At 36.7% G+C, this 25,052-nt stretch overlaps 2 protein-coding genes across 3 annotated transcripts in view; one reads left to right on the top strand and one right to left on the bottom strand.

The window, feature by feature from the left end:
* Positions 1 to 25,052, top strand: part of BBIP1 (BBSome interacting protein 1) — a 60,684-nt gene that overhangs the window by 23,122 nt on the left and 12,510 nt on the right. The gene's annotated exons all lie outside the window — the stretch shown is intronic.
* The window catches only part of PDCD4 (programmed cell death 4), a 31,719-nt gene that overhangs the window by 3,927 nt on the left and 2,740 nt on the right, over positions 1 to 25,052 (bottom strand). For both annotated transcript variants that reach the window (XM_021710864.1, XM_008054943.2), the window contains exons 2-10: positions 23,072 to 23,176; positions 17,520 to 17,822; positions 15,854 to 15,948; positions 12,722 to 12,835; positions 9,217 to 9,438; positions 7,683 to 7,780; positions 6,342 to 6,456; positions 1,557 to 1,664; positions 332 to 442 (exon numbers count right to left, since the gene is read on the bottom strand). In XM_021710864.1, coding sequence (XP_021566539.1) covers positions 332 to 442; positions 1,557 to 1,664; positions 6,342 to 6,456; positions 7,683 to 7,780; positions 9,217 to 9,438; positions 12,722 to 12,835; positions 15,854 to 15,948; positions 17,520 to 17,822; positions 23,072 to 23,114 — 1,209 coding nt within the window. In that variant the 5' untranslated portion in view covers positions 23,115 to 23,176. The remainder of the gene's footprint in view (positions 1 to 331; positions 443 to 1,556; positions 1,665 to 6,341; positions 6,457 to 7,682; positions 7,781 to 9,216; positions 9,439 to 12,721; positions 12,836 to 15,853; positions 15,949 to 17,519; positions 17,823 to 23,071; positions 23,177 to 25,052) is intronic.

A 25,052-nucleotide genomic window follows, 5' to 3' on the forward strand; every position in this document is an offset into this window, starting at 1 on the left:
TATAATTTCTTAAAGAATCATGTTTCTCTCTAGATATAAAATTTAAATTATCATATCTTAGAAACTGAACCCTTAAGGAAGAATAATACATAATCACATTTTTTAAATTAGGTTAAAAAAAAAAAAACCCCACTGAACAGTTACTTTCCAAGAAATGGCTTCAAGAGGTTCAAACCTCAAACACTACTATTAAAAAAAAAAGTAAACAAAAATCTATAGGCTTAATAACACTACAAATACCCAAAAGAAAATTTCATTAACAATTTGTAATCTTTATTCAATCATATATTTCAGATATAAGCCTAAAAGTTGTTCAAAATGTTATACTTACTCTTTTCATTTGGTCTACAGTAATGGTAGAAGACTTCCAAAGAGATTTTAATAAATCCAAAATCATCTTAAACGTACTTTCTCCAGTTGACTCTAAAACCATTACAATAGCCTAAAAATTAAATGAATCAATTTTTGGTCATTAATTCATGTAAGAAACTGATCCTAAAATGTACTAGATGCCTCTTTTCTAATATGTAATGTTTATATGATTTTATAATCATAAAAATTTGGAAACTACTTCCTCCCTTAATATTTTTTTTTTTAAAAAAAGGATGTATGAGCCGCGCTCGGTGGCTCAGCCTATTATCCCGCACCTTTGGGAGGCTGAGGTGAGTGGACTGCCTGAGCCCGCGGGTTCGAGACCCATCTGGGCAGCGAGACCTCATCTCTACAAGAAATCAAAAAATCAGCTGGGCGTGGTAGCGCATGCCTGTAATTCCGGCTACTCGGAAGGCTGAGGTGGAGGGATTGCCGGAGCCCAGGAGGCAAGGCTGCGGTGGCCGGAAGCGGCTACTGCACTCCAGTCTGGGCGACTGAGTGAGACTCCAACTCAAAAAAAAAAAGGATGTATGAGGGGGGACCCAAAAAAAAAAAAAAAAAAAAAAACAGAACTATTTTTTGGAGGGCAGGCCTCTTTTATTACAGGCTTCCCCCACTAGGTAAGTGTTCTAGGAACCCATCAGCATTAGTGTACCAGCTAGCGTTGTGAGAGGCTATGTTCGGCTTCAGTTCTTTTTTTTTAGATTATTTCAATGCATTTGTCCAAGTCATGATGGGTGATTTACAAGTGCAACTGCCCACACGTTGCTGACTATTCAGCAGCTTTTGACCAAAAAAGGCAATGACCCGTGCCCCACCCTCCTGATCTCACCCCAAGCAATTTTTTTGTTTCCCAGAATTTAAAAATTCCTCAAAGGGAAACGCTTTGCCAATGTGGAAGAAGTCAAACAAAAAATGGCAGAAGCACTAAAAGCCATCAAAACTGACTAATGTTCAAAAACTGTTTTGAGCAGTGGGAAAAGCATCATGATAGGTATATTGCATCAAACGGAAAGTACTTTGAAGGTGACTGAAATGTAAACATGTAAGGATACACAATTTTTTACAAATCAATTCTGGTGTTTTGGGGGTCTCCCCTTATATGTTATTAAAGAAACATTAAGTCATTGTGGTGCAAAAAGGAACACTTAATAATTCTCTTTGGCCTGGCAAGGCAATCTTACTTCATATACAAGCTCATGGTGAAAATGAGGTACTTCCAGTTCTTTAAGGCAATGTTCAGCTTCAGATATGTCTCCAGAGAGTAAATATTCTTTCAGCAGCATATCAATCTATTAGATTTAAAAGTTGAGATGTGTTAGAATTCCTGATTTTTTAAAAATTGTGCTTGCCTAAAGGATTATCTGCACTCATTCCAATATATTACATGATGCAATAGCAGTTCAAAAATAGCTATCTAAGAACAAACAAGATTTGACATGGTACTATCATAATTTTTTCATAATTAAAAAATAAACTTTCAATTTTAAGTGGTTAATAATTATGAAGCAAATGCTGTGCTTCAGTGTGTCTAAACAATCACTGAAATCTATTAGTAGGCTTATAATGTACATGGCCTGTGTTGAAACCATCATGCTTCAGTGCTCTCTATTGAAAACAAAGGATTTTAAGCACCACTAGAGGGCACTAACTGAAAGTCTCAATATGTATTTTGAAAGTGGCACAAAATACTTCACAGGATGATTTTAATAGTGCACTGCAAGCCAAAAAACGAGAGATGTTAATAGAGCATTAATAAACAAGGCAAAGATTTCCATACAGTTTCTCTTTTCTTTTCAACTGAGGACATGAAACCCATTATCTAAAACATTCATCAATAATTCAGCTTCCAGTTCTGGCTAAAGAGACAAGCCTTGACTTTCCTGCTCAAACTTGCATATTAACATCTAGAAAAAGTGGGAAAAGTTTTTCAGCGTAAGTGCTTCCACTAGACTTGTTCTTCCCTATACAGTGCCTGTTGAAATCATATTTGCATCTAATGGGCACTCAGTGAATATTGGCTAACTGAATAAAATAATTGTATTTAAGTGTCTTCTACTTCCAATTTTTACAATGTATTTTCATACAAAATGAAGTAAAATTTAATTGCTGTCATGAAAAAATGAAGTAAAATTTAATTGCTGTCATGCTTTAGGAAAGTAAATATTTAAAGCATAGCATTTGAATAAAGTATTTTTACTTTATAATTACAAATTAATATAGTCATGCATCTTTTAACGACAAGGGTACATTGTGAAAATTGCAATACGCATTTTTGTTATGATACAAACACCACAGAGTGTACTTACAAAAACCTAGATAGCACAGCCTTGCTATACACCTAGGCTATAGGGTAGAGCCTATTACTCCTAGGCTATAAACCTGTACAACATGTTTACTGTACTGAATAATATAGGCAACTGAAATACCATGTGTTCCAACATCTCAACAGAACACCATTTAGATATGTTTGTGTATCTAAACAAATCTAAATATAAAAAAAGTAGAGTAATACAGTATTAAATGATTTTTTAAATGGTACATCTGTATAGGGCACTAGCCGTGAATACATCTTGCAGGGCTGGAAGTTACTTAGGAGTGAGTCAGTGAGTAAACATGAAGCCCTAGGACATTACTGTATACTACTGTAGGCTTTATAAACACTATAAACTTAGGCTACCCTAAATTTTTTTTTTTTATTTTTTATTTTTATTTTTTTTGAGTTGGAGTCTCACTCTGTTGCCCAGACTGGAGTGCAGTGGCCACTCCCGGCCACCGCAGCCTCGACCTGCTGGGCTCTGGTGATCCTTCCGCCTCAGCCTTCCAAGTAGCTGGAATTACGGGTGCACGCTACCATGCCCAGCTGATTTTTTGATTTATTGTAGAGATGAGGTCTCGCTGCCCAGGCGGGTCTCGAACCCGTGGGCTCAGGCAATCCACTCACCTCAGCCTCCCAAAGGCGCGGGATTACAGGCTGAGCCACCGAGCCCGGGTTACACTAAATTTATATTTAAAAATAAGTAACTGTGTTACATTATAATGGCTACGACATCACTAGGTGATAAAAATTTCTCAGCTTATAATCTTATGGGACCACCACTGTCCCATGCAGACCCACATTTACCAAAATATCATCATGCAGTATATGACTGTATTTGTTATTTAAATTATGGCCAAGCTCGCTGGCTCAGCCTGTCATTCCAGCACTTTGGGAAGACAAGGCAAGTGAATTGCCTGAGCCCATGGGTTCAAGACCAGCCCGGGCAACTTGGGGAGACATCATCTCTACAATAAACAAAAAATTAGCCAGGTGTGGTAGCACGCGCCTGTAGTTCCAGCTACTTGGAAGGCTGAGGCGAAAGGATTACCAAAGCCCAGAAGGTTGATGCTAGGGTGGCAGTGAGCATGTGTGCCACTGCACTCCAGTCTGGGCAACAGAGTGAGACTCCAACTCAAAAAAAAAAATTATATTACTTCATTTTAACATTTGCTCTGTAACTTAAAAGGTATTTTATAAATGTTCCTCATTGAGTACCATGCACTTTTGAGAATGATAAATTATAAATACAAGCATACATTTCTAAAAGTCGTCTTTGATTCAACCCTTCCTTTCATGTAAATGAATATCCAAAGTAATGTCAACTTTAAACTCATATATTGCTAATTTTATTTCAATGTTTATCTTGTTCTTTTTAATTGAGAAATAATCTACACACCATAAAACAATTTGGAAGTATGGCAAAATATTAATTTTAGGGAGTATTACCATCTTAACACTATTAAGTCTTCTAATCCATAAACATAGAGTACCTTTCTATTTATTTAGGTCTTCTTTAATTTAGGTCTTCATTTCTTTCAACAATGTTTTGCAGTTTTCAGTGTGTAAGATTAGTATTACTCTTGTTAAATTTGTTTTAAGTGTTTGATGCTATTGTTAATGCAATTAATTTCATTTCAGATCATTAATTGCTTCTGCAAATAGAACTGTATCCTGCAACCTTGCTGAATTGATTTCTTTAGTTAACGGTTTCGTTTTGTTTTCTGGGGGGTTATTTTGTGGATTCATTCAACTTTTTGTATACTGATCATGTCATCTGGGAATAGAACTAGAGCAAGTTTTACCTCCTCCTTTCAAATCTGGATGCCTTTCATCTATTTTTCTTCCCTAGTTGTCCTGCCATCTGGACTATTTTTATACCTCATTCTTTTATTTTTTTTTCAGTTGGAGTCTCACTCCATCACCCAGGCTGGAGCGCAGTGGCACGTTCATGGCCACCCCAGCGTTGACCTGCTGGGCTCCGGCAATCCTTTTGCCTCAGCCTTCCAAGTAGCACGAATCACAGGCATGTGCTACCACACCCAGCTAATTTTTTTATTTATTGTAAAGATGACATCTCACCATGTTGCCCAGGCTGGTCTCAAACCCTCAGGCTCAGGTAATCCTCTTGCCTCAGCCGCCCAAAGTGCTAGGATTACAGGCTTGAGCCACAGCACCCAGCCAAGTTTTTCTAATAATTCTTTAATTTTTAGAAAAACGTATTTGCAATCATGACATTACAAATATTGATTCACCTATTTTAACATAGATAATAGCAAAAATGGTCAAGACTAACTACATTTGAAATTCCTTAACACTTAAGCTACACACATACACAGATGTCATTAAAAGATTTATTAAAATCCAAAATTAGGCTGGGCTTGGTGGCTCAGCATGTAATCCCAACACTCTGGAAGACTGAGGCGAGTGGATTGCCTAATCCCATGGGTTCGAGACCAGCCTGGGCAACTTGGGGAGACCTCATCTCTACAATTAAAAAAAAAAATCAAAAATTAGCCAGGTGTGGAAACACACGCCTGTAGTTCAGCTACTTGGAAGACTAAGGCGAAAGGATCACAGGTCAACGCTGGGGTGGCTATGAGTGCGCCTGGGTGACAGAGTGAGACTCCAACTCAAAAACTTAAATTAAATTAAATTAAATTAAATCCAAAATTATAGTCACATGAAAAGATTATACTAAAACTCAGAGGCACATGAACTATAAATCTTCTAGGTATATGCCTTTTCTTACAGATCTGCAGATAAGGAGACTGAATATTTGGTTTCTTGCTAATGTACTACCACGTTACAGTCAAAAACAAAATCTGTAGGGAATATATATGGCATTTTAATGCAATAAATTAATTTTTCTTCCCAAGTATGCATACAGGTAGTGAACTTCCTCATAAAAATCTACCACTCTAATTTGCTCATAATTCATAACTTAGAATCCGAGACTACCCAGTTTCAAATTGCTCACATATAAACAAGTATTTTTGAATAGTTACAAAACAGAAAATCACATTTCAACAGTAATTTGAAAAGTTTTAAATACTAACAAAAAGATCTCAGGAATTCCTCTGAAGTTCACACATAGTTTCTTATAAATATTCATGAAAGCCCTTTTAACTTAACAGTTCCTTTTTTTTTTTTTTTTGAGTTAGAAAAAGCCTGTTGCACAGGTTTTAGTGTAGTGGCACAATCACAGCTCAACCTCCTGGACTCAGGCAATCCTTCTGCCTTAACCTCCTGAGTAGCTGGGACTGCAGGTGCGCACCACTATGTCTGGTTAATTTTTTTTTTTAATGTTTTGTAGAGACAAGGTCTTGCTATGTTGCCCAGGCTAGTCTCAAACTCCTAGGCTCAAGCAATTCTCCCACCTTGGCTTCCCAAAGTGCTGGATTACAGGCATTACCTACCGTGCCCAGCCAACAGATCCATTTTTAAGTCAGAGAAATAATAAAAATGTAATAACAATTATATAATTTACAGTATTTAAAAAGGTATGGAAACAAATATAAAAAGATTATTCAATATTCCAATTGTAGTTATAAGACTAAACTTAATTTCTGTCCATAAAAATACCAGCTAGTAGACATAGTTTATTCCTCTCAGTGGAATACACATGTTAAGCTAAATACCAAATCATTACCTCTTTAACAAGGTGATTGACAGATTGCTGCCCGCCTCCTGAGCCCCACACACTATCCTTACGCTTTCCACCTTTAGACATACTCAGAAGTACAGTAGCCTTATCCAGAGCAGCTCTACAAAAAAAAAAAAAATTTATTTTTATACTTGAATATGCCTGAAGTTTACCAAATTATGGATAGAGCTGACAAAAATACCATATGCATTCAAATCTTTCACATAAAATCAACAAGAAATTCAAAACTCTTTAAAAAAAACTTTTTCAAAATAAAAGGAAGGGAGCAAAAACTGCTGATTCTCTTGTTAATATTCTCAGGCTCTGTTCCATTTTTCATTCAAGAAAAATCAAAGAATATTACAAAATACCTGATCTACACTGAAAAGGAACATTTTATATATAACTTTTACCTAGAGATCCATGCTTTCCCACCCAGGGAGACCATTCCACTATGACCTGAGGTAGTTAATACCGAGACCTGCCAGGTGTGGTAGCTCACACCGGTAACCCCAGCACTTTGGGAGGCAGAGGCAAGAGGATTGCCCAAATCCAGGGGTTTAAGACAAGCCTAGGCAACTTAGCGGGACCACATCTCTACAATAAATAAACTAATTAGCTGGGTGTGGTGGCACATGCCTGTGGTTCCAGTTACTTGGAAGGCTTGAGGTGGAAGGAGGATCTGAGCCCAGCAGGCTGAGGCTGCAGTGATCATGAGCATGCTACTGCATTCCAGCCTGGGCAACAGAGTGAGACTCCTACCACAAAAAAAAAATCTAGACCTGAGAAAACCTAAGACATGACATGGCTAAATCCAAGTCTAAATCTCCAAAAAGTTAAGGAAAAAACCACACAACATAACTCCAAAATATCGTAATTAACTTATAATTAATTATACCAAATAACAACAGTGAAAACAATTATTTTCTAAGAAAAGATTTCTACAGTAGGTAAATACAAAATAAAATTATAGATAAGGCTCCCCTGTTAATGCCGTCTATCTTATTAGAATATATTAAATAACTACAGAATGGTAGAACCTAAAGGGACCTTAAAAAAAAATTCTATGGCCAATGTTTTCATTTTATAAGTAAACTGAGGCCCAGAAAAGAGTGGCCTGATATGAAGGTAATTAATGAATTAGCTACAACCCATGATAGTACTGCATTACAGTACTTTTTCCTTTTCCTATCATGCCAACAATCTCTCCACTTTATTTTAACAGTGAAGAATACAGACAAGTGACAAACAGATGTGCACAATTTGATTAATGCAAATGTCACTTCAACAGGATCTTGTACAATTTCCTCATTTTTAAATTCTAAGTAGGAAAATAAATTTACTTACCTAGCCTGTACACAATCTACAGTTCCTTTGTAACTATCAATATAAGTATTACATAAAATTCCATCTCCAACAGCTCTAGCAATAAACTGGCCCACCAACTATAACAAGAAAAAAGAGAGAGCTATATAAAAAAATCTACAATAAACTTCTATAGGACATAATTTCTAAACTCATGAATGGTTGAACTACATAATCAATACCTAAATGACATTGGAATATTCAAAAAAACACCTATTTTAGTAACTGTTAGTTATGTCTGGTATACACTCCCACAACTTAACCTTCAAGTTAAGTGCCATCAGAGTGAGGGCCACATCTGTTTTGCTCACTGCTGATTTCCCAACACCTTGCACACTGCCTAATACATAGTATACAATCAAAATAAAATTATAGATAAGGCTCCCCTGTTCATTGTTAAATGAATGACTTAGGGTCAAATGAAGCCTCTTTAAAAACACACACACACACACACACACACACACACACACACACAGACAAGGTTTTCTCAGAAAACTGTTTGATTAAGGGAATTTATCTTATGGAGAAAAAGTTGTGTAGAAATATTTATCTGAAAGTATATTCATAACATTATTATAAAAATTAGAAATAGCTTTAGTGCCCAACAATAAAAATGTAGTTAAACAGTGAGTGTGTGTGTGTGTGTGTGTGTGTGTGTGTGTGTGTGTGTGTGTGTGTATAAAAAAGATGGTACACTATGGGGAAAGTGTTTAGCATTTTATTCTGTAAGAAAATTCAAGTTTACAAAATAACACACTATATGACTCTATTTTTTTAATTAAAAAAAAGTAAGGATGTATGAAAGCTATACCCAAAGATAGCAGAATGGAAAACCTAACACCAAAATGTTACCAGTGGTCATTTTTGTTAGGCTTTCTTTCTTTTGGCTTTATTTTTCAAATATCCTATAATCTTTTTTAAAATTATGTGCATTAGTATAAATAGGAAAAAAAAAAAATCCACATTTGAATCACCACTTAATACCATATAAAGACTATTGTCTGTCATAGTCAAGTATAATCAAAACAGCATTTAAGAACTGACCTGCCTATATTCTATTTCTAAATTGATGCTTAAATAAAGTACTCCTAACATGACTAAATTTTTAATAATTAAATAACACAATTTCATGTTTTCAAAGCAACAGTCCTATTTATGACTTTTTATAATAAACATTTGTCAAGCAAATTCAATTATGACAACCTACATTTTTCAAAATTCTAGCTAATAAAACAGCCTAACTATGCATACAATAGAAACTATATATATGGCCAAAAAAGACCTAAAAACTATATAGATCATGGGGGAAAACATAAGATTAAAATATTGACTTTGTAGTGTGATGAAGACTATGCTTTAGAAAAAAAATAAGCCCCAAATGTTAGACGCCTATTTTTGTGTGGTAGGAAATATGGGCCATTTCCCTTCATCTACTAAAACTTCCTGGGAGCATTTATTATTTCTACAATTGGAAGTGTAATGGCAGGAGGGAATGAAAAAGAAGAATCATACAAACCTGTGGTGCTCTAGGAGTATCTAATGCTAATTCAGGTAGATCTTTCAACAATTTATCAAATGATTTTTCCACATCATTTGTGCTCATTACTGTCCCACAAAGGTCAGAAAGCAGCTTAGATGTCATCTCTCTATGACTAGCCTTCCCCTCCAATGCTAAGGACACTGCCAACACTGGTACTCCACTTTTCATTTCACCAAGATTTAAATCTCTTAACATTTCCTATGCAAAAAAAATGACAATTAATTAATTTTTAAAAATATATTATACTATGTGCAATAAAATTTTATTTTTGAAAAATCAGGCTATCTACAGAGAGTGCCCAAAAAATGTATATACATTTTGGTAATAATAATCTTGGGATTAAAAACTTTCCATTTTGCTACTTTAAGAATGTGTCATGTGCTTGTTCTGCTAATTCTTGTCTCAAGTGCACATTATTTGGTAGACTTCTGTGGCAAGTATGTAAACTGTTCCAACACCATAGCAGAAGAAGCAGGACTTGTTGCCATGCAAGGCCTCCCAGATCTTCCCTTGTGCACATCACACATAGTACCATGCATCTCAAATTGATCACAAACATGGCCAATTGTTAGGTGTGTTGGAGGTTCTGCTGCATATTCACACCTCCATCGTCATACTTCCACAATGTTCTTGAATTTCAAATACCACTTCAAAATGGTCTTGCACTCCTCAAACAACCACCATCCTTTTGCCATTTTCTTTGACTGTCCTATCATATGGTGATGCCAGCATTCATTCGATTAAAGCTATCTTTTGAGTAAATGTCATACTACACAATGCTACCATAATTCAATTAAACTTCAAAAAGTAATACAAAGATAACATCTCCTAAAACGTGTATACTTTTTTTGGCACCCCAGTATATATCATTCTCTCTCCCTCTTTGGAAACAGTCAGAGATGCAGTCATGTTTTGGGGGATAGAATAAATATACCTTTCACTGCTTGTAAACCAGACATTCATCCACCTTGTCAAGTTTTAACTACTTGAACATCACTAATTTCAAAAATGTGAATTACATTTAAAATAGTCATGTGTCACTCAATAGCTTGGATACACGCTGAGAAATTCATTATTTAGGTGATTTCATCATTGTTAGAACATCATAAAGTATATTCACACAAACCTAGGTGGCACTGCCTGCTACACACCTAGGCTATATGGTAGATCCTACTGCTCCCAGTCTACAAACCTGTATAGCATGTTACTGTACTGAATACTGTAGGCATGGAAGGTACTTGTGTATCTAAACATATCTAAGCACAGAAAATGTACAATAAAAGTACAGTATTATCTTATGGGACCACCATAGTATGGTCTGTGGTTGACAAAAATGTTATTATGCAGTGCATGACTATAATTGATTAAGCTAGCTACATAATATTGCTAAGTCTGGTGTTTCTAACTAACCTTCTGGCTTACAATCTATTAGTATTAATTTTAAGAATATTGTTTCATGAGAATGTGTGGAGAAATCCATTTTACATTATCATAAGCTGTTTGTATTATATTTTTCTTCAAAGCTTTCTCTTGAAACAAAAAATCACTTTACAGTTTCATATAAAGTTTAAAATAAGATCTTAAGCCACTGCTTTTAAATGGAATTATTAGTTTAAACGCTGGGATAAAGTTAAAATTTCCTATTAGAAACATAATAGTAGCGGCTAATACTTATTGACTAGTTATAATGTATCAGGCATTATAATAGCCACTGTGTTTATATTATTTCATTTAATTCTCAAAATAGCCGAACTCGGTGGCTCAGCCTGTAATCCTGCGCTTTGGGAGGCTGAGGTGAGTGGATTGCCTGAGCCCGCGGGTTCAAGACCCACCTGGGTAACTTGGCGAGACCTCATCTCTACAATAAATCAAAAAATCAGCTGGGCATGGTAGCGCGTGCCTGTAATTCAGCTACTTGGGAGGCTGAGGCGGAAGGATCGCCGGAGCCCAGCAGGTAGAGGCTGCAGTGGCCGGGAGCGGCCACTGCACTCCAGTCTGGGCAACACAGTGAGACTCCAACTCAAAAAAAAAAAAAAAATTCTCAAAATAACCTTTCGAGTATTAAATTATCATACCCATCATTCCCAGAGCATAGAAAAATTAAGTAATGGCTGAGGGCACACAGCTTGAGTAGCCAAGCTAAAAGTGGAATGCAAGCAATCTGACCCTAGAGGCTAAAGTCTAATTGAGTTACTCAGACTGCCTTCCTCTTTAATGAAAGTACTACTTAATAGATACATAGTATATAATTGGCCTTGTGCTAGGTAGACACCCAGATTTCAACAGTCCTTGTTCTCACAGGACTTAAACTTCTCCTCTATAATAGAATGCTTTACATATTTTAATAATCTGTTTTCATATCATTTCCTTCACTTGACTAAGCTCCAAAAGGACAGGAATCATCTATCACAAATTCCTTGGGATGGTATGCACTGAAAAAATATTTGTTTTATATTCAAATCCAACAAAACCGAAGATACCAAATCTCACAAAATCAGACAAATCAATAAGTCCAGTCTGAATTTTAAGAATCTAAATTATCAGTCTTCTAAAAAGTTACAATTGTATTACTTTAACCCAGTAATCCTAACTAGACCAATAATTGTATTTCACCCTTCTAGTTTACCTTATGAACAATTCATTATTAACATGAAAATTATGTTTCTAAAACGATTTATCTTAATTTTTGTATACATTCTTTTTCAAATCTTTTTATCAGTGTTTTTTTTGCATGTGGATAAAGCACAAAGAAAAAATATATTCTAGTCCTGAACACTGAAATAAATACCAAAAAAATTAAATTAAGTCAGGCATTCTTGACTGAGGTCCCTGAAGAGGTTTCAGAGGGTCATAAATTCCCTGAAACTACTAAAATTATATTTTATAAGTTATAAAAGTTGATGTTATAAATCCCTATATGTATAAACTGCAATTGTAAAAAGACTGCATTGTGCCATTTTTTAGGGAAAGAAATGGCACATAGCTCACATCAGATCCCAAATAAATTAACAGTTGGTTTAATGTAGTAAGATTTTATTCCAACTCTTAGTTAGAAATTCACTTATGTGGCCAGGCATGGTGGCTCAAGCCTGTAATCCCAGCTCTTTGGGAGGCCGAGGTGAGCGGACTGCCTGAGCCTGCAGTTCGAGAATGGCCTGGGCAACTTGGCAAGACCTCATCTTCACAATTTAAAAAAATATATCAAAAAATTAGCCGGGCGTGGTAGCACACACCTGTAGTTCCAGCTACTTGGAAGCCTGAGGCAGAAGGATCGCCTGAGCCCAGCAGGTCAATGCTGGGGTGGCCATGAGCGTGCCACTGCACTCCAACCTGGGCAACAGAGTGAGATTCCAACTTATAAAAAAAAAAAAGAATATGCTTAAATTTATTCAGTTATCCAAGATCATTCTAGATATGTTTTGTTTACAGAGGTATTTTCTCTCCCATATTAAATAAATAAGACTTATAACTTTAAACCTACCGCTACTTCATTAGTATCTCCATGCTCAAAATATTCCTGTATGATTGGTGTCAAAGTCTTCTCAAATGCTCTTTCATCCAAAGGTAAAACTACAGTTTCATAAACACAGTTCTCCTGCGATAGGAAAAGGGAGAAAGAGTTATAAAAAACAAAATTTGGATAAACTGAAATTGCTGTATATTCAAGCTTGTAAGCAAGCCCCATTTATGGCAAGATAAAGACATGCTATATATTTTGATCACTTACATTAAAATAGAATCTATTGCCCTTTTACAAAATCTTAATATAGTAAGCCAATATACAGATTAGAACCATTAACCACAGCAAATATATGACTTGCTCCCAACCCCCATATCTTAATTTTTTATATCACTCTCAAAAACCAATCTCTCAGTGACCAAAAAGCTTTAAGATGACTTCCTATAATATATGGTATTTTCACTAAAATTTCACTTTCCAAAAAAAAAAAATGAAACAGGAACCAAAGCCTTAATGAATAGTATTATCATAATAAAAGTATAATGCAAAGATCAATGTTGTAGTGCCTGAAAAATCTCTAAGGAAAAGCACTGTTCAACAGAATTTTTTTTTTTTTTTTGAGTCAGAGTTTCACTCTGTTGCCCAAGCTAGAGTGCAGTGGCACACTTACAGCCCCTTACAGCCTTGACCTGCTGGGCTCAGTTGATCCTTCCTCCTTAACCTTTCAAGTAGCTGGAACTACAGGTGCACATCATCATGCCCAGCTAATTTTTTGATTTATTGTAGAAATGAGGTCTCGCCAAGTTGCCCAGGCTGGTCTCAAACCCCTGGGTGCAGGCAATTCTCTCATCTCCACCTCTCAAAATTACAGGTGTGAGCCACCACATCTGGCCTCAACTGAAATTAAAAAAGAAAAATTAATGTCCATCACCAAATCATCCCTCTTTCTCCTGCAAAAAAGCTCTGAAATGGAGCTCCCCTTATATGAGGGTCATAGTGAAGACCCTCCAGTAAATGACTAAAACCAGATAGTAAGTACCAAACCCTATATATGCTGATTTTTCTTATGTTAACCAATCAAAGGAGATGAGCCCAAGTGACTAACTGGCAAGTGACATATACAATGTGGATAAGTTGGACAAAGGGATGGTTCACATCCTGAGCAGATCGGGCGGGGTGAACTGGAGAATGTGAGATTTCATCACACTATTCAGAATAGTGTGCAATTTAAAACTTATGAAATGTTTATTTCTGGAATTTTCCATTTAATATTTTCAAACAGCAGTTAACCATGGATAACGAAACAGCAGAAAGTGAAACCATGGATAATGGGGGCCTACTATAGTTGCACCTTGCGACTGGGTTCAGTCTAACAACATACATTGAAACACTAATTAATTTTTAGCACAGATTCTATAGTATTTGAATCCCACTGGCTTAAAATATATATACTGGCCGAACTCAGTGGCTCAGCCTGTAATCCCAGAATTTTGGGAGGCAGAGGCAAGTGGACTGCCTGAGTCTGCGGGTTGTCTTCTGGACAACTTGGCAAGACCTCATCTCTACAATAAATCAAAAATTAGCCAGATGTGGTAGCACACGTGGCCTGTACTTCTGGCTACTTGGAAGGCTAAGGTGGAATGATCGCTGGAGCCCAGCAAGTTGGCGCTGGGGTGGCTGCAAGTGTGCCACTCCACTCCAGCCTGGGCAACAGGGTAAAACACCAACTAAAAAAGAAAAAAGAAAAAAAGAAAAAAAAGAAAAAAAAAAAAAATATATATATATATAGCTTCATATTCTCTTAGAAGTATTTCCATGTTCAACTATTAAAGAAGTTAAACACATACATAAACAATACACAATAAAAACAGTCTATCATATACTCTAATGCTTTCCTGTCTAAAATGCTCACAACCATATCTTAACTTATGCAAAGACAGTATTTTTTTTAAACATGTCATTACATCTGAAAGTTGCTTCAAAATAATCCAAAATATGGAAAGGGGAGGGTGCAACAGAAAGGGGAGAAAAAATGGAGATACAGAATAAAACAAGACTGCCTATGAGTTAATAATTCTTGAAAGTGGTAAAGCTGGGAGAAGAGTACAAACAGATTAATTCTACTATTCTATTTGAATTTTTTTCCATTAAAAATTCTCACAAATCTGTTAAAAATTTACATTCTCAGCATCACCCTTTGAAAAAAGATTCATATGTTCCAAAAACAAGATGTATCATAGTTACCATCTTAAACATAATATTAAAACGGAACCTAGTATTTATAATTCTTTTATGATACTCAAGATAACATTCTTCTCAATTATCATTACTCTATAAAGAAACTAGAGGAACCCCCCAAAAAACACCCAGAATTATCTGTGGAGGGCAGTTCCCTTGGAGTACAGGCTTCTCCCTCTAGGTAAGTGTTCTAGGAACCCATCAGCATCAGTGTACCAGCTACTGTTGTTGTGAGATATCGCAGTCTGCTTCTCTAGTTTCTTTCTAGAGTAATGATAATTGAGAAGAATGTTATCTTCTTTTGAGTATCATAAAAGAATTATAAATATTAGGTTCCATTTTAATATTATGTTTAAGATGGTAACTCTATTTTTTTTTTTTTGGAGATTCTTTCAACATGTTTGCCCATTTCATGATGAGTGATTTACGAGCACACCTGTCCACACTGCACTGAGTGTTCAGTAGTTTTTGACCAAAAAACAGTATAACCCCCATGTCCCACCCTCCCTATTCACCCAATCTCACCCTCAGTGACATTTTTGTTTTCCCAAATGAAAAAGTTCTCAGAGGAAAACATTTTGCCAATATAGAAGAGGTGAAACAAAAAGTGAAAGAATAAAAGGTATCAAAATTGACAAGTTCAGGAACTGTTGTGAGCAAAGGAAAAAGTGTCTCAATAGATGCATTGCATCAAAGAGTATTGTGAAAGTGACTGAAGTTTAAACATGTAAGAATACACAATTTTTTATAAATAAATTCCATTTTTTGGGGGGGTCCCCCATCATGAATGCGTATGTGTATATATACATACACATTCATACATATGATTTGACAAATATATGAGTAAATTATAAACACAAAGTCAAAACAGTTTATAAACATTTTAAATATTTTTTAAAAGTTAAACATTAATACCTGGTCATCATCATAGTTAGGATCTTTTACATCCACCTCCTCCACATCATATACCTGTCCAGGTGTACCCCAGACACCTTTGCCTCCTGCACCACCTGAAAAAGTTTAGAATTAAAACACAAAAGAACACAAAGTTTATAAATTTTAATTAAAATGTGAAATAATTTCAAGTGTTCAGATGTTTAATAACAGCTAAAAAGCTGCATTTTAATTTCTATGCTAGTTTGCTTTTCCAGTTTTTTCCCCAGTGGTCTTTTTATTCAAATCACCTTTTCAATAATGATTAGACTGTATGTAATTTATAACCTGTTTCCAAAAACATCAAGTTGAAAGAGCTTACGAAATTTAAAAAAAAGCAGGTGCTTTAAAATAAAGCAAAAATGAATAAAAGGTCTGAACAATAGTTGTACTGCAGACTTCAAGGGAGATTATACTGAGTTGAGCTCTAAATTTTATTTGTTATGTCTTGAGACCAAAACAAAAACAAATATTCTGGGCCAGTAAAATGTGGCATGGAAAACTCAACAAGGGAGAAAATATTTAACAAAAACAGTGACCATTATCAAATGTTTTAAAGTCAAATACAGTACTCGTTAGATATAAAAAGTACACAGTAAACTATACTTTACAACTAGTAATATGTTACAAATAATTGTTTTTTAAGTATTTACAGCATTGCTAATTCTCTCTACCGCTATATAAAAACCAATCAATAAAAGTTGAACAATTTTTCTTTTTTTAATTGGAGTCTCACTCTATCGCCCAGGCTGGAGTGCAGTGGCACACCATGGCCACCCCAGCGTCAACCCGCTAAGCTCACACAATCCTTCCACCTCATCCTTCCAAGTAGCCGGAACTACAAGCACATGCTACCATGCCCCGCTAATTTTTTATTTATTGTAGAGACGAGGTCTCGCCAAGTTGCCCGGGCTGGTCTCGAAACCGTGAGCTCAGGCAATCCACTTGCCTCGCCTCAGCCTCCCAAAGTGTTGGGATTACAGGCTGAGCCAACACGCCTGGCCAACAATTCAATTTTCATCATTGCTTTTATACATATACTTACTGAAATGTTTTTAGAAGGACAAATATATATATATATTTTTAAATTCCTACAATGTCACCAACATTTCCTTTTTGGAGGTTTTTATTTTGCATCAAGTATAAAACCTTTCCCTCAGACCAAAACAACTTGTTAATTAGGCTTCATCAGCCAGGCTCAGTAGCTCAGCCTGTAATCCCAGTGCTTTGGGAGGCTGAGGTGAGTGGATTGCCTGAGCTCGTGGGTTCGAGACCTGCCTGGGTAACTTGGCGAGACCTCATCTCTACAATAAATCAAAACTTAGCAGGGTGTGGTAGCGTGCGCCTGTAGTTCCAGCTACTTGGAAGGCTGAGGCGGAAGGATCACTGGAGTCCAGCAGGTCGAGGCTGCAGTGGCCGGAAGTTTGCCGCTGCACTCCAGTCTGGGTGACAGAATGAGACTCCAACTCAAAAAAAAAAAAAAAAAATTAGTCTTCATTGTGATATTTAAAAATATACAAACCATAAAACCTTATATTATCATTATTTAAATTTCTCTCATTCTTAGAACATGGAAATTATAGTATAAAAACAAGACAATTCTTTCCATTTGTTTATTTTTCATCTGTTGGACATGATATATACCAACCTTTCTTTGGTAGTCCCCTTCCTTTCCCAGATCGGGATCTTCTATCTAGCAACCTTCCCTTTGGACTGGTTGGCACAGTTACTCCACTTCTAAGGGCTTCACTTCCATTGTCACTGACCGAATCGCCTCTGCCAGAATCACGGGATGAGTTTTTCCGTAGTCGCCTTTTTGCCTTGGCATTAATTCTAGCTTCATTAATGGAAGATGCTGAAATCCAATTTCCATTTATTTCATTCTTTATTTCCTCAGTCCCAGCATTTTCCTCATCACCAGAAAAAAGAGAGTCACTTAAATTGTCAGGATCTTTAAGAGAAAAATGAAAAGAGAAAAATGTAAGTATCTACTATTATAGGTACAGTCATAAGTTAGATTAGGTTGAATCACATGAAATTACCATTTTTGTAGGTCAGTAACAGTCAGTATTGGAAATATCATATTTCTTTTTTAATTTGAGTTGGAGTCTCACTCTGTCGCCCAGACTGGAATGCAGTGGCAAGCTCCATCACAGCCTCGACCTACTGGGCTCCGGCGAGCCTTCCACCTCAGCCTTCCAAATAGTTGGAACTACAGGCACACGCTACCACGCCCGGCTAATTTTTTTGATTTATTGTAGAGATGAGGTCTCATCAAGTTGCCCAGGCGGGTCACGAACCCACAGGCTCAGGCAATTCACTCACCGTAGCCTCCCAAAGCACGAGATTACAGGCTGAGCCACCGAGCCCAGCGGAAATATCATATTTCAATCTAATAAATGACAACTAAATAAGATTTACTTTTCATGTTATTGTGGAAAGTAAAATAAGGTGCTGAATTTTAATGAACAAGGTTTACTAAAGAAGCATGTTATAGCATGTATTTAGATCACAAAAATATAAATGCAAATATCAACACAAAAATGCAAATATCAACACCAAATATAAAACCTTTCGACTTTTGTGAGCTAAGAGAGTTAAGCAATTAGAAATACGAAAAGGCAAAGGATCTCGAGAAAGGAAATAAAACTACTATTTACAGAATGTCTACTACTACTTGTCAGGTACTATGCTGGATACTTCATCATTTACCCTTGAGTTTGGCAGTTAATTATTATTAACATTTGTATACAGATGAGGAAACTAAGGTTGAGGAGTGCTAAATGACTTGCTAAACATTCCATCGTTATAAATACCTAGGAAACACTCGTAATCCAAAAGAACATTAAAGACATTTAACAAACTGTTGATGCTTCAATGCCCTCAAGATAAAGCTTGCTTTCAAGAAAAGCCATCATCTCAAGTTCTAGTTTATCTCCCCAAACTTGACTCATATTACTTACCATCCTCTGAAATTCCTCCAGCCTATATAATATTGGTATGTTAACCCTTGAAAGAGTTCAACATATTTCTGTTCCCAGTGGAACCCCTCGCTGCTCTTTTCAGGCATCAAAATCCCAAGTCTTACTCCCTACATGTAAACTTCCCTAACTCTAGCCACAGTAACACTAATGCTCACATAAATGTGTTCATTTAACATATCGCACACAAATCACTTTCTTTTTTGATAGTTTTTCTTTTCCAACTAAGTCAAAAACCTCAAAGAAGAAAGCATAACTATACTTCTTTGTATCCCCAGCACCTAGCACAGTGTCCTTCATACTCTCAATTGAAATGTCCATAGAGATCATATGGAAACACACATGGCTTTACTCTGAAAACCTTTTAAGTCAGAAATGCTACTGATTTAGTTACCACTGATCCAGAGTTTTGTTCAGTATGGCTCACTCAGCTGAATCACTCAAATGGTTTTAAATATGCCTAAATATAATTACGACAGGTCTATGTGCATGGTCTTTAATGTGTTTTAAGATATGTTGAAGGCTGGGTTCGGTGGCTCAGCCTGTAATCCCAGCACTTTGGGAGGCTGAGGCTAGTGGACTGCCTGAGCCCACAGGTTCAAGACCAGCCCCAGGCAACTTGGTGAGACCTCATCTCTACAATAAATAAAAAAATTAGCCGAGCATGGTAGCACGCTCCTGTAGTTCTGGCTACTTGGAAGGCTGAAACAGAAGAACTGCCAGAGCCCAGCAGGTCGACGCTGGGGTGGCCATGGGTGTGCCACTGCACTCCAGCTTGGGCAACAGAGTGAGACTCTAACTAAAAAAAAAAAAAAGATATGTTGAAACCAAAAATTTTAATCAACCTATAAAAAGCATAGATGGATTAAAAATCTTTAAAATTCTTGACAAAAAGTATAAAAGTTATAACTCTAAGTACTTAAGAACTTTTATACCTTGAAGTTTTATACTTAGGAATGTTTTATACTTGTTAGGAATGTTTTGTTTTTAACAAAACATTAAAGTCAAATTATTTCATTACTCCATTAACTAGTTTCCCTCCTTCAGTCTTTAAACTATACTCCAAACTGAATAGACTGATTTTCTAAAACATGCCCTCACTGAAAACCCTTTAAAGGTATTCCCATTATGTCAAAGTGTAAACTTTTTACCTTGTAACTTAGTCTTTTATGATCATGCTCCTGTTTACCTCATCAGAATCACTGTTGACCACTCCCACAGTCAAACTGTCAGACCATAGATCTTATATGATAGGTAGGAGATGGGGAATTAGTTGGGTAAGAAATACAGAGTATATTAGAGAAAAGAAAAAGTACAAGGGGGGACCGAAAAAACCCTGGAATTATCTTTTGGAGGGCAGGCCCTTAGTAATACACTTGGAATTTGTTCCTCCAACCAAAGTTTTTATATACTGATCAAGTTTTTTTTCAAATAAATATTTATTGAATTGTTGAATGGACTGAAGTCAAATTTCAATAGTTTTTCTTTTTCTTTTTTGAGTTGGAGTCTCACTCCGTCACCCAAGCTGGAGTGCAGTGGCACATTCACAGTCACCCCAGCATCAACCTGCTGGGCTCCAGCGATCCTTCTGTCTCAGCCTTCCAAGTAGCTGGAACCACAGATACGCGCTTCCATACCCAGTTAATATTTTGATTTATTGTAGAGACAAGGTCTCGTCAAGTTGCCAGGGCTGGTCTTGAACCCGCACGCTCAGACAATTCACTCACTCTGGCCTCCCAAAGTGCTGAGATTACAGGTTAAGCCATCGAGCCCAACCCTACACAGAAGTTTTGAGACGGGTGAGTTACTATCTGTGGAAGAAACATCCCAAATTGCGGCAAACAGATTACTGGTTCTTCCACTAAGATAACGCACCTGCCCATACTATGCTGAGTGTTCAGCAGTTTTTGACCAAAAAAGCATGACCCCCGTGCCCCACTCTTCCTATTCACCCGATCTTGCCCCGAGAGACTTTTTTTTTCTCCTGGATGAAAAAAGGCCTGAGAGGGAAACATTTGGCCAATATAAAAGATGTGAAACAAAAAACGGCACAAGTACTAAAAGGCTTCAAAACTGACAAGTTCAAAAACTGTTTTGAGCAGTGGAAAAAAGTGACTTGATAGGTGTATTGCATTAAATGGAGAGTACTTCGAAGGTGAATGAAGTTTAAACATGTAAGAATAAATACAGTTTTTGTTTTGTTTTGTTGTTTTTTGGTTTTTTTTTTTGAGTTGGAGTCTCACTCTGTCACCCAGACTGGAGTGCCGTGGCCGCTCCCGGCCACCGCAGCCTCGACCTGCTGGGCTCTGGCGATCCTTCCGTCTCGGCCTTCCGAGTAGCCGGAATTACAGGCGCATGCTACCACGCCCGGCTGATTTTTTGATTTATTGTCGAGATGAGGTCTTGCTGCCCAGGCGGGTCTCAAACCCGCGGGCTCAGGCAATCCACTCACCTCAGCCTCCCAAAGGCGTGGGATTACAGGCTGAGCCACCGAGCCTGGCAATACAGTTTTTATAAATAAATTCTGGGACTTTTTGGGTCCCCCCTTGTTTGGGTCCTTCTCTTCTGGGAGACCAGCTGAGAAAATGTGGCAGTAATTCAGTCACGAGCTAACTGGAAAAAATCAAGAGGAGGTAGTAACTGTGGGGCAAATACTGATATGACACTTTATTAATTTTTTTAGAGACAGGGTCTTTTTACTGTCATTCAGGCTGGAGTGTAGTGGTGTGATCATAGCTCACTGCAGTCTCAAACTCCTGGGCTCAAACAATCCTCCCACCTCAACCTCCCAAAGCATTAGAAATACAGTCATAGCCGGGCTCGGTGGCTCAGCCTGTAATCCCAGGCCTTTGGGAGGCTGAGGTGAGTGGATTGCCTGAGCCCGTGGGTTCGAGACCCTCCTGGACAACTTGGTGAGACCTCATCTCTACAATAAATCAAAAAATCAGCCGGGCGTGGTAGCGCATGCCTATAATTCTGGCTACTTGGAAGGCTAAGGTGGAAGGATCGCCGGAGCCCAGCAGGTCGAGGCTGCGGTGGCCGGGAGCGGCCACTGCACTCCAGTTTGGGCGACAGAATGAGACTCCAACTTAAAAAAAAAAAAAAAAAACAGAATAGATCTGGGATTAAAGAAGAGCAAAACAATACCTTAAAAGTTTTTGGACTAGTAGGAAGCTAGTGTTGGAATGGTGTGTTTGGGACATTATCACAACCACTATCATAACTAAATCAACAGCAGCAGTAACTGTAGTCCTTAGTAGTAATGCATGGGAAGCTAAAGGGACAGGATGAATAAATGAATAAAGAGAAATAGACAAAAGGTTAAAGAGGAGAGAGAAAGACCAGAGATTAGGCAAATTAGATGGTGTTTTCATGTAAGACAGAGTGGTTGACAAAAATTTTAAACATCTACATGTAACATAGTGTTGTCATTATTCCACCATTGAGGTGAACTGCATAACTGATCCAGAAGATTAAGGACTTAGAAGTGTAATAAAATGTTTCAAATTGTCCTTTGGAGTATTAAAGTATTCAATTTAAACATTTTATATTTCCTATAATTGAGTTTCTTTTCTTAATACCCTTTCAAATATATGTTACGTGTCTGCAGCAGTAAACATTCCCTCTTGGCATAACTGATATACCTGACCTTATAATTTTTAATCAATTTTATATACCAATTGCTTTTTTATATTTTGCTATTCATACTCACCTATTTTGGAGCTCCACAAACACTACTGATCTGACCTTATGAAAACCAAAATTAAAATTAAAACACCTGAGTAAAGAATGTGATAACTAGGCAGGTTCGGTGGCTCAGCCTGTAATCCCACGCCTTGGGAGGCTGAGGCGAGTGGATTGCCTGAGCCCGCGGGTTCGAGACCCACCTGGGCAACTTGGCAAGACCTCGTCTCTACAATAAATCAAAAATTAGCTGGGCGTGGTAGTTCACGCCTGTAGTTCCAGTTACTTGGAAGGCTAAGGCGGAAGGATCACTGGCACCCAGCAGGCGAGGCTGCAGTGACCGGGAGCGGCCACTGAACTCCAGTCTGGGCGACAGAGCGAGACTCCAACTCAAAAAAATAAAAATTAAAAAAAAGTAATATGGCCCGTTTTCTTATAAAAATATTTAGAGACATTTTTACTATCATGTTCTCATAAAACATGAAATGATCGGAAGCTTGCTCATAGCACAAATAAGGATCAAGATATTACTCACCTATGGGGTTTACATTCAGTATCTGCTCATTTTCTACATCCATTGTTCCTTAATTTCACTTGCACTGATTAAACAAATTACCAAATGGAAGTCTTCCTTCAGAATCTATTTTTTAAAAAGAAAAAAAGCTTCAACATCTTCTAAATGGATATAAGTAAGCTAAATTTACTTAAGCACACTATTTTTAAAAACCATGTATTTCCTTATTTTTTAAAAAAAGGGTTCACTTTACTTTCAAAGGCAATATACTCTAATTAAAATTTAGTTTGTCTTCTTGACAATTTATGAGTCAAAAAACTCCAGTTTTCAGCATGTGCCAAAGCACCCTTAAATTGAAATTTAAAAGATATATTTGCTATGTATGTTTATTTCAAGTTAAAAAAATACACACACACCCCCAAATATTTTAGGGATACCAAGCCTCAAAAGTAATCTGACAGACATATATAGGAACATAAATATTGAATAATTCTCTACCAATGAATTATGAGAACTACTCTAAAATACAAACAACACAGTTTTGGCTAATCAAGAATATCACATTACTGTGTTACTTTTCACCCTAAAGCATATCTGAAGGTTGATATATCTGCCACTCATTACCAGATCTCTATAATTACTGTAACCAGAATTTGAGATTGGGAGAAACTTTAAAAATCAGGTTTTTGGCCAGCCTAGGTGGCTCAGCCTGTAATCCCAGCACTTTGGGAGGCCAAGGCGAGTAGATTACCTGAGTCTGTGGGTTCGAGACCAGACCAGGAAACTTGGCAAGACCTCGTCTCTACAATAAATCAAAAAAACATTAGCTGGGCATGGTAGCACACGCCTGCAGTTCTGGCTGCTTGGAAGGCTGAGGCGGAAGAATTGCCTAAGCCCAGCAGGTTGACACTGGGGTGGCCCTGAGTGTGCCACTGCACTCCAGCCTGGGCGACAGAGTGAAACTCCAACTCAAAAAATACATATATATCAGGTTTTTCCATAATTAGCATATCTTTATAACTGAAAAATCCATTCTTTAAAAAAAATCTGGGCAACCCCTTCGGGTCCCCTCGCACTGTGGGAGCATCTCTGTCTTCTCAATAAATCCTGCTTTCTAAAAAAATTAAAAACATTTTTTAAAAATCTGACCTGATTCAGGAAAGGAAAAATTACAGTGATATAGGTATCTCACTATTTTAGACCCCAGTTTCAAAATCTCTTAAAAATCATTCATATTGAGAAGTTTTGATTAGTTACCTTTTAGACAATTAACTTAGTGATACAGATCTAATGTTATTTGAAAGATTATCAAGTTTTCAAAAAACATTACCAGAAGGCATAACTAAATAAAATTTCAGATTCTCTCTAGTAATATTTTTAAATGGTGGTTTAGATTACTTAAGTAGATATTTAAGCCATATAGATTGAAAAGGTCCTCCAGTCATTTGTAATCATTTTGCTAGCAGTGTGCTCTTCTGAGACATAAAATGTAGAAATCAGTGAAAATGCCTAATAAACTAATTACAGAAAGGCACATTTATTTTCTTATAACATAAACTACTGTTAGATGTTATTTTAAGATGACAATTACAAATGATGCATCTTGGAATTCAAAGGTGAAAATGAGTTTTAAATTTCTCAATATATACTATTATTTGCTAACATCTTCTAAGTTCATAGCCCTTTTCTTCAGAAAAGGGTATTATTTTGTGAAACAAAAACAAATACACCTTAGGCTAAAATTGTAAGCTTAATATGGCATAATCCTTACACTACACTAAGATGCTATCATAGTGCTTCAGAAGAAAATGGTGAGATCCTTCTTGATTCTATTCAGAATAAATTGACATGTGATTCTACATAATCACTTTTCAATATCATAATTTCTACCAATTCTGGTTTAGGGAAAAAATTAATCTTAAAGATATGTATATAGAGTTTCATATAGATATATGGATAAAAATAGTGTGCAAATCTAAATATTTCATATCCCCCATGGCTG

This window comes from Carlito syrichta, unplaced genomic scaffold (assembly GCF_000164805.1).
Source record: "Carlito syrichta isolate Samal-C Ts95f unplaced genomic scaffold, Tarsius_syrichta-2.0.1 Scaffold301619, whole genome shotgun sequence".
In the NCBI taxonomy this organism is placed as follows: domain Eukaryota; kingdom Metazoa; phylum Chordata; class Mammalia; order Primates; family Tarsiidae; genus Carlito; species Carlito syrichta.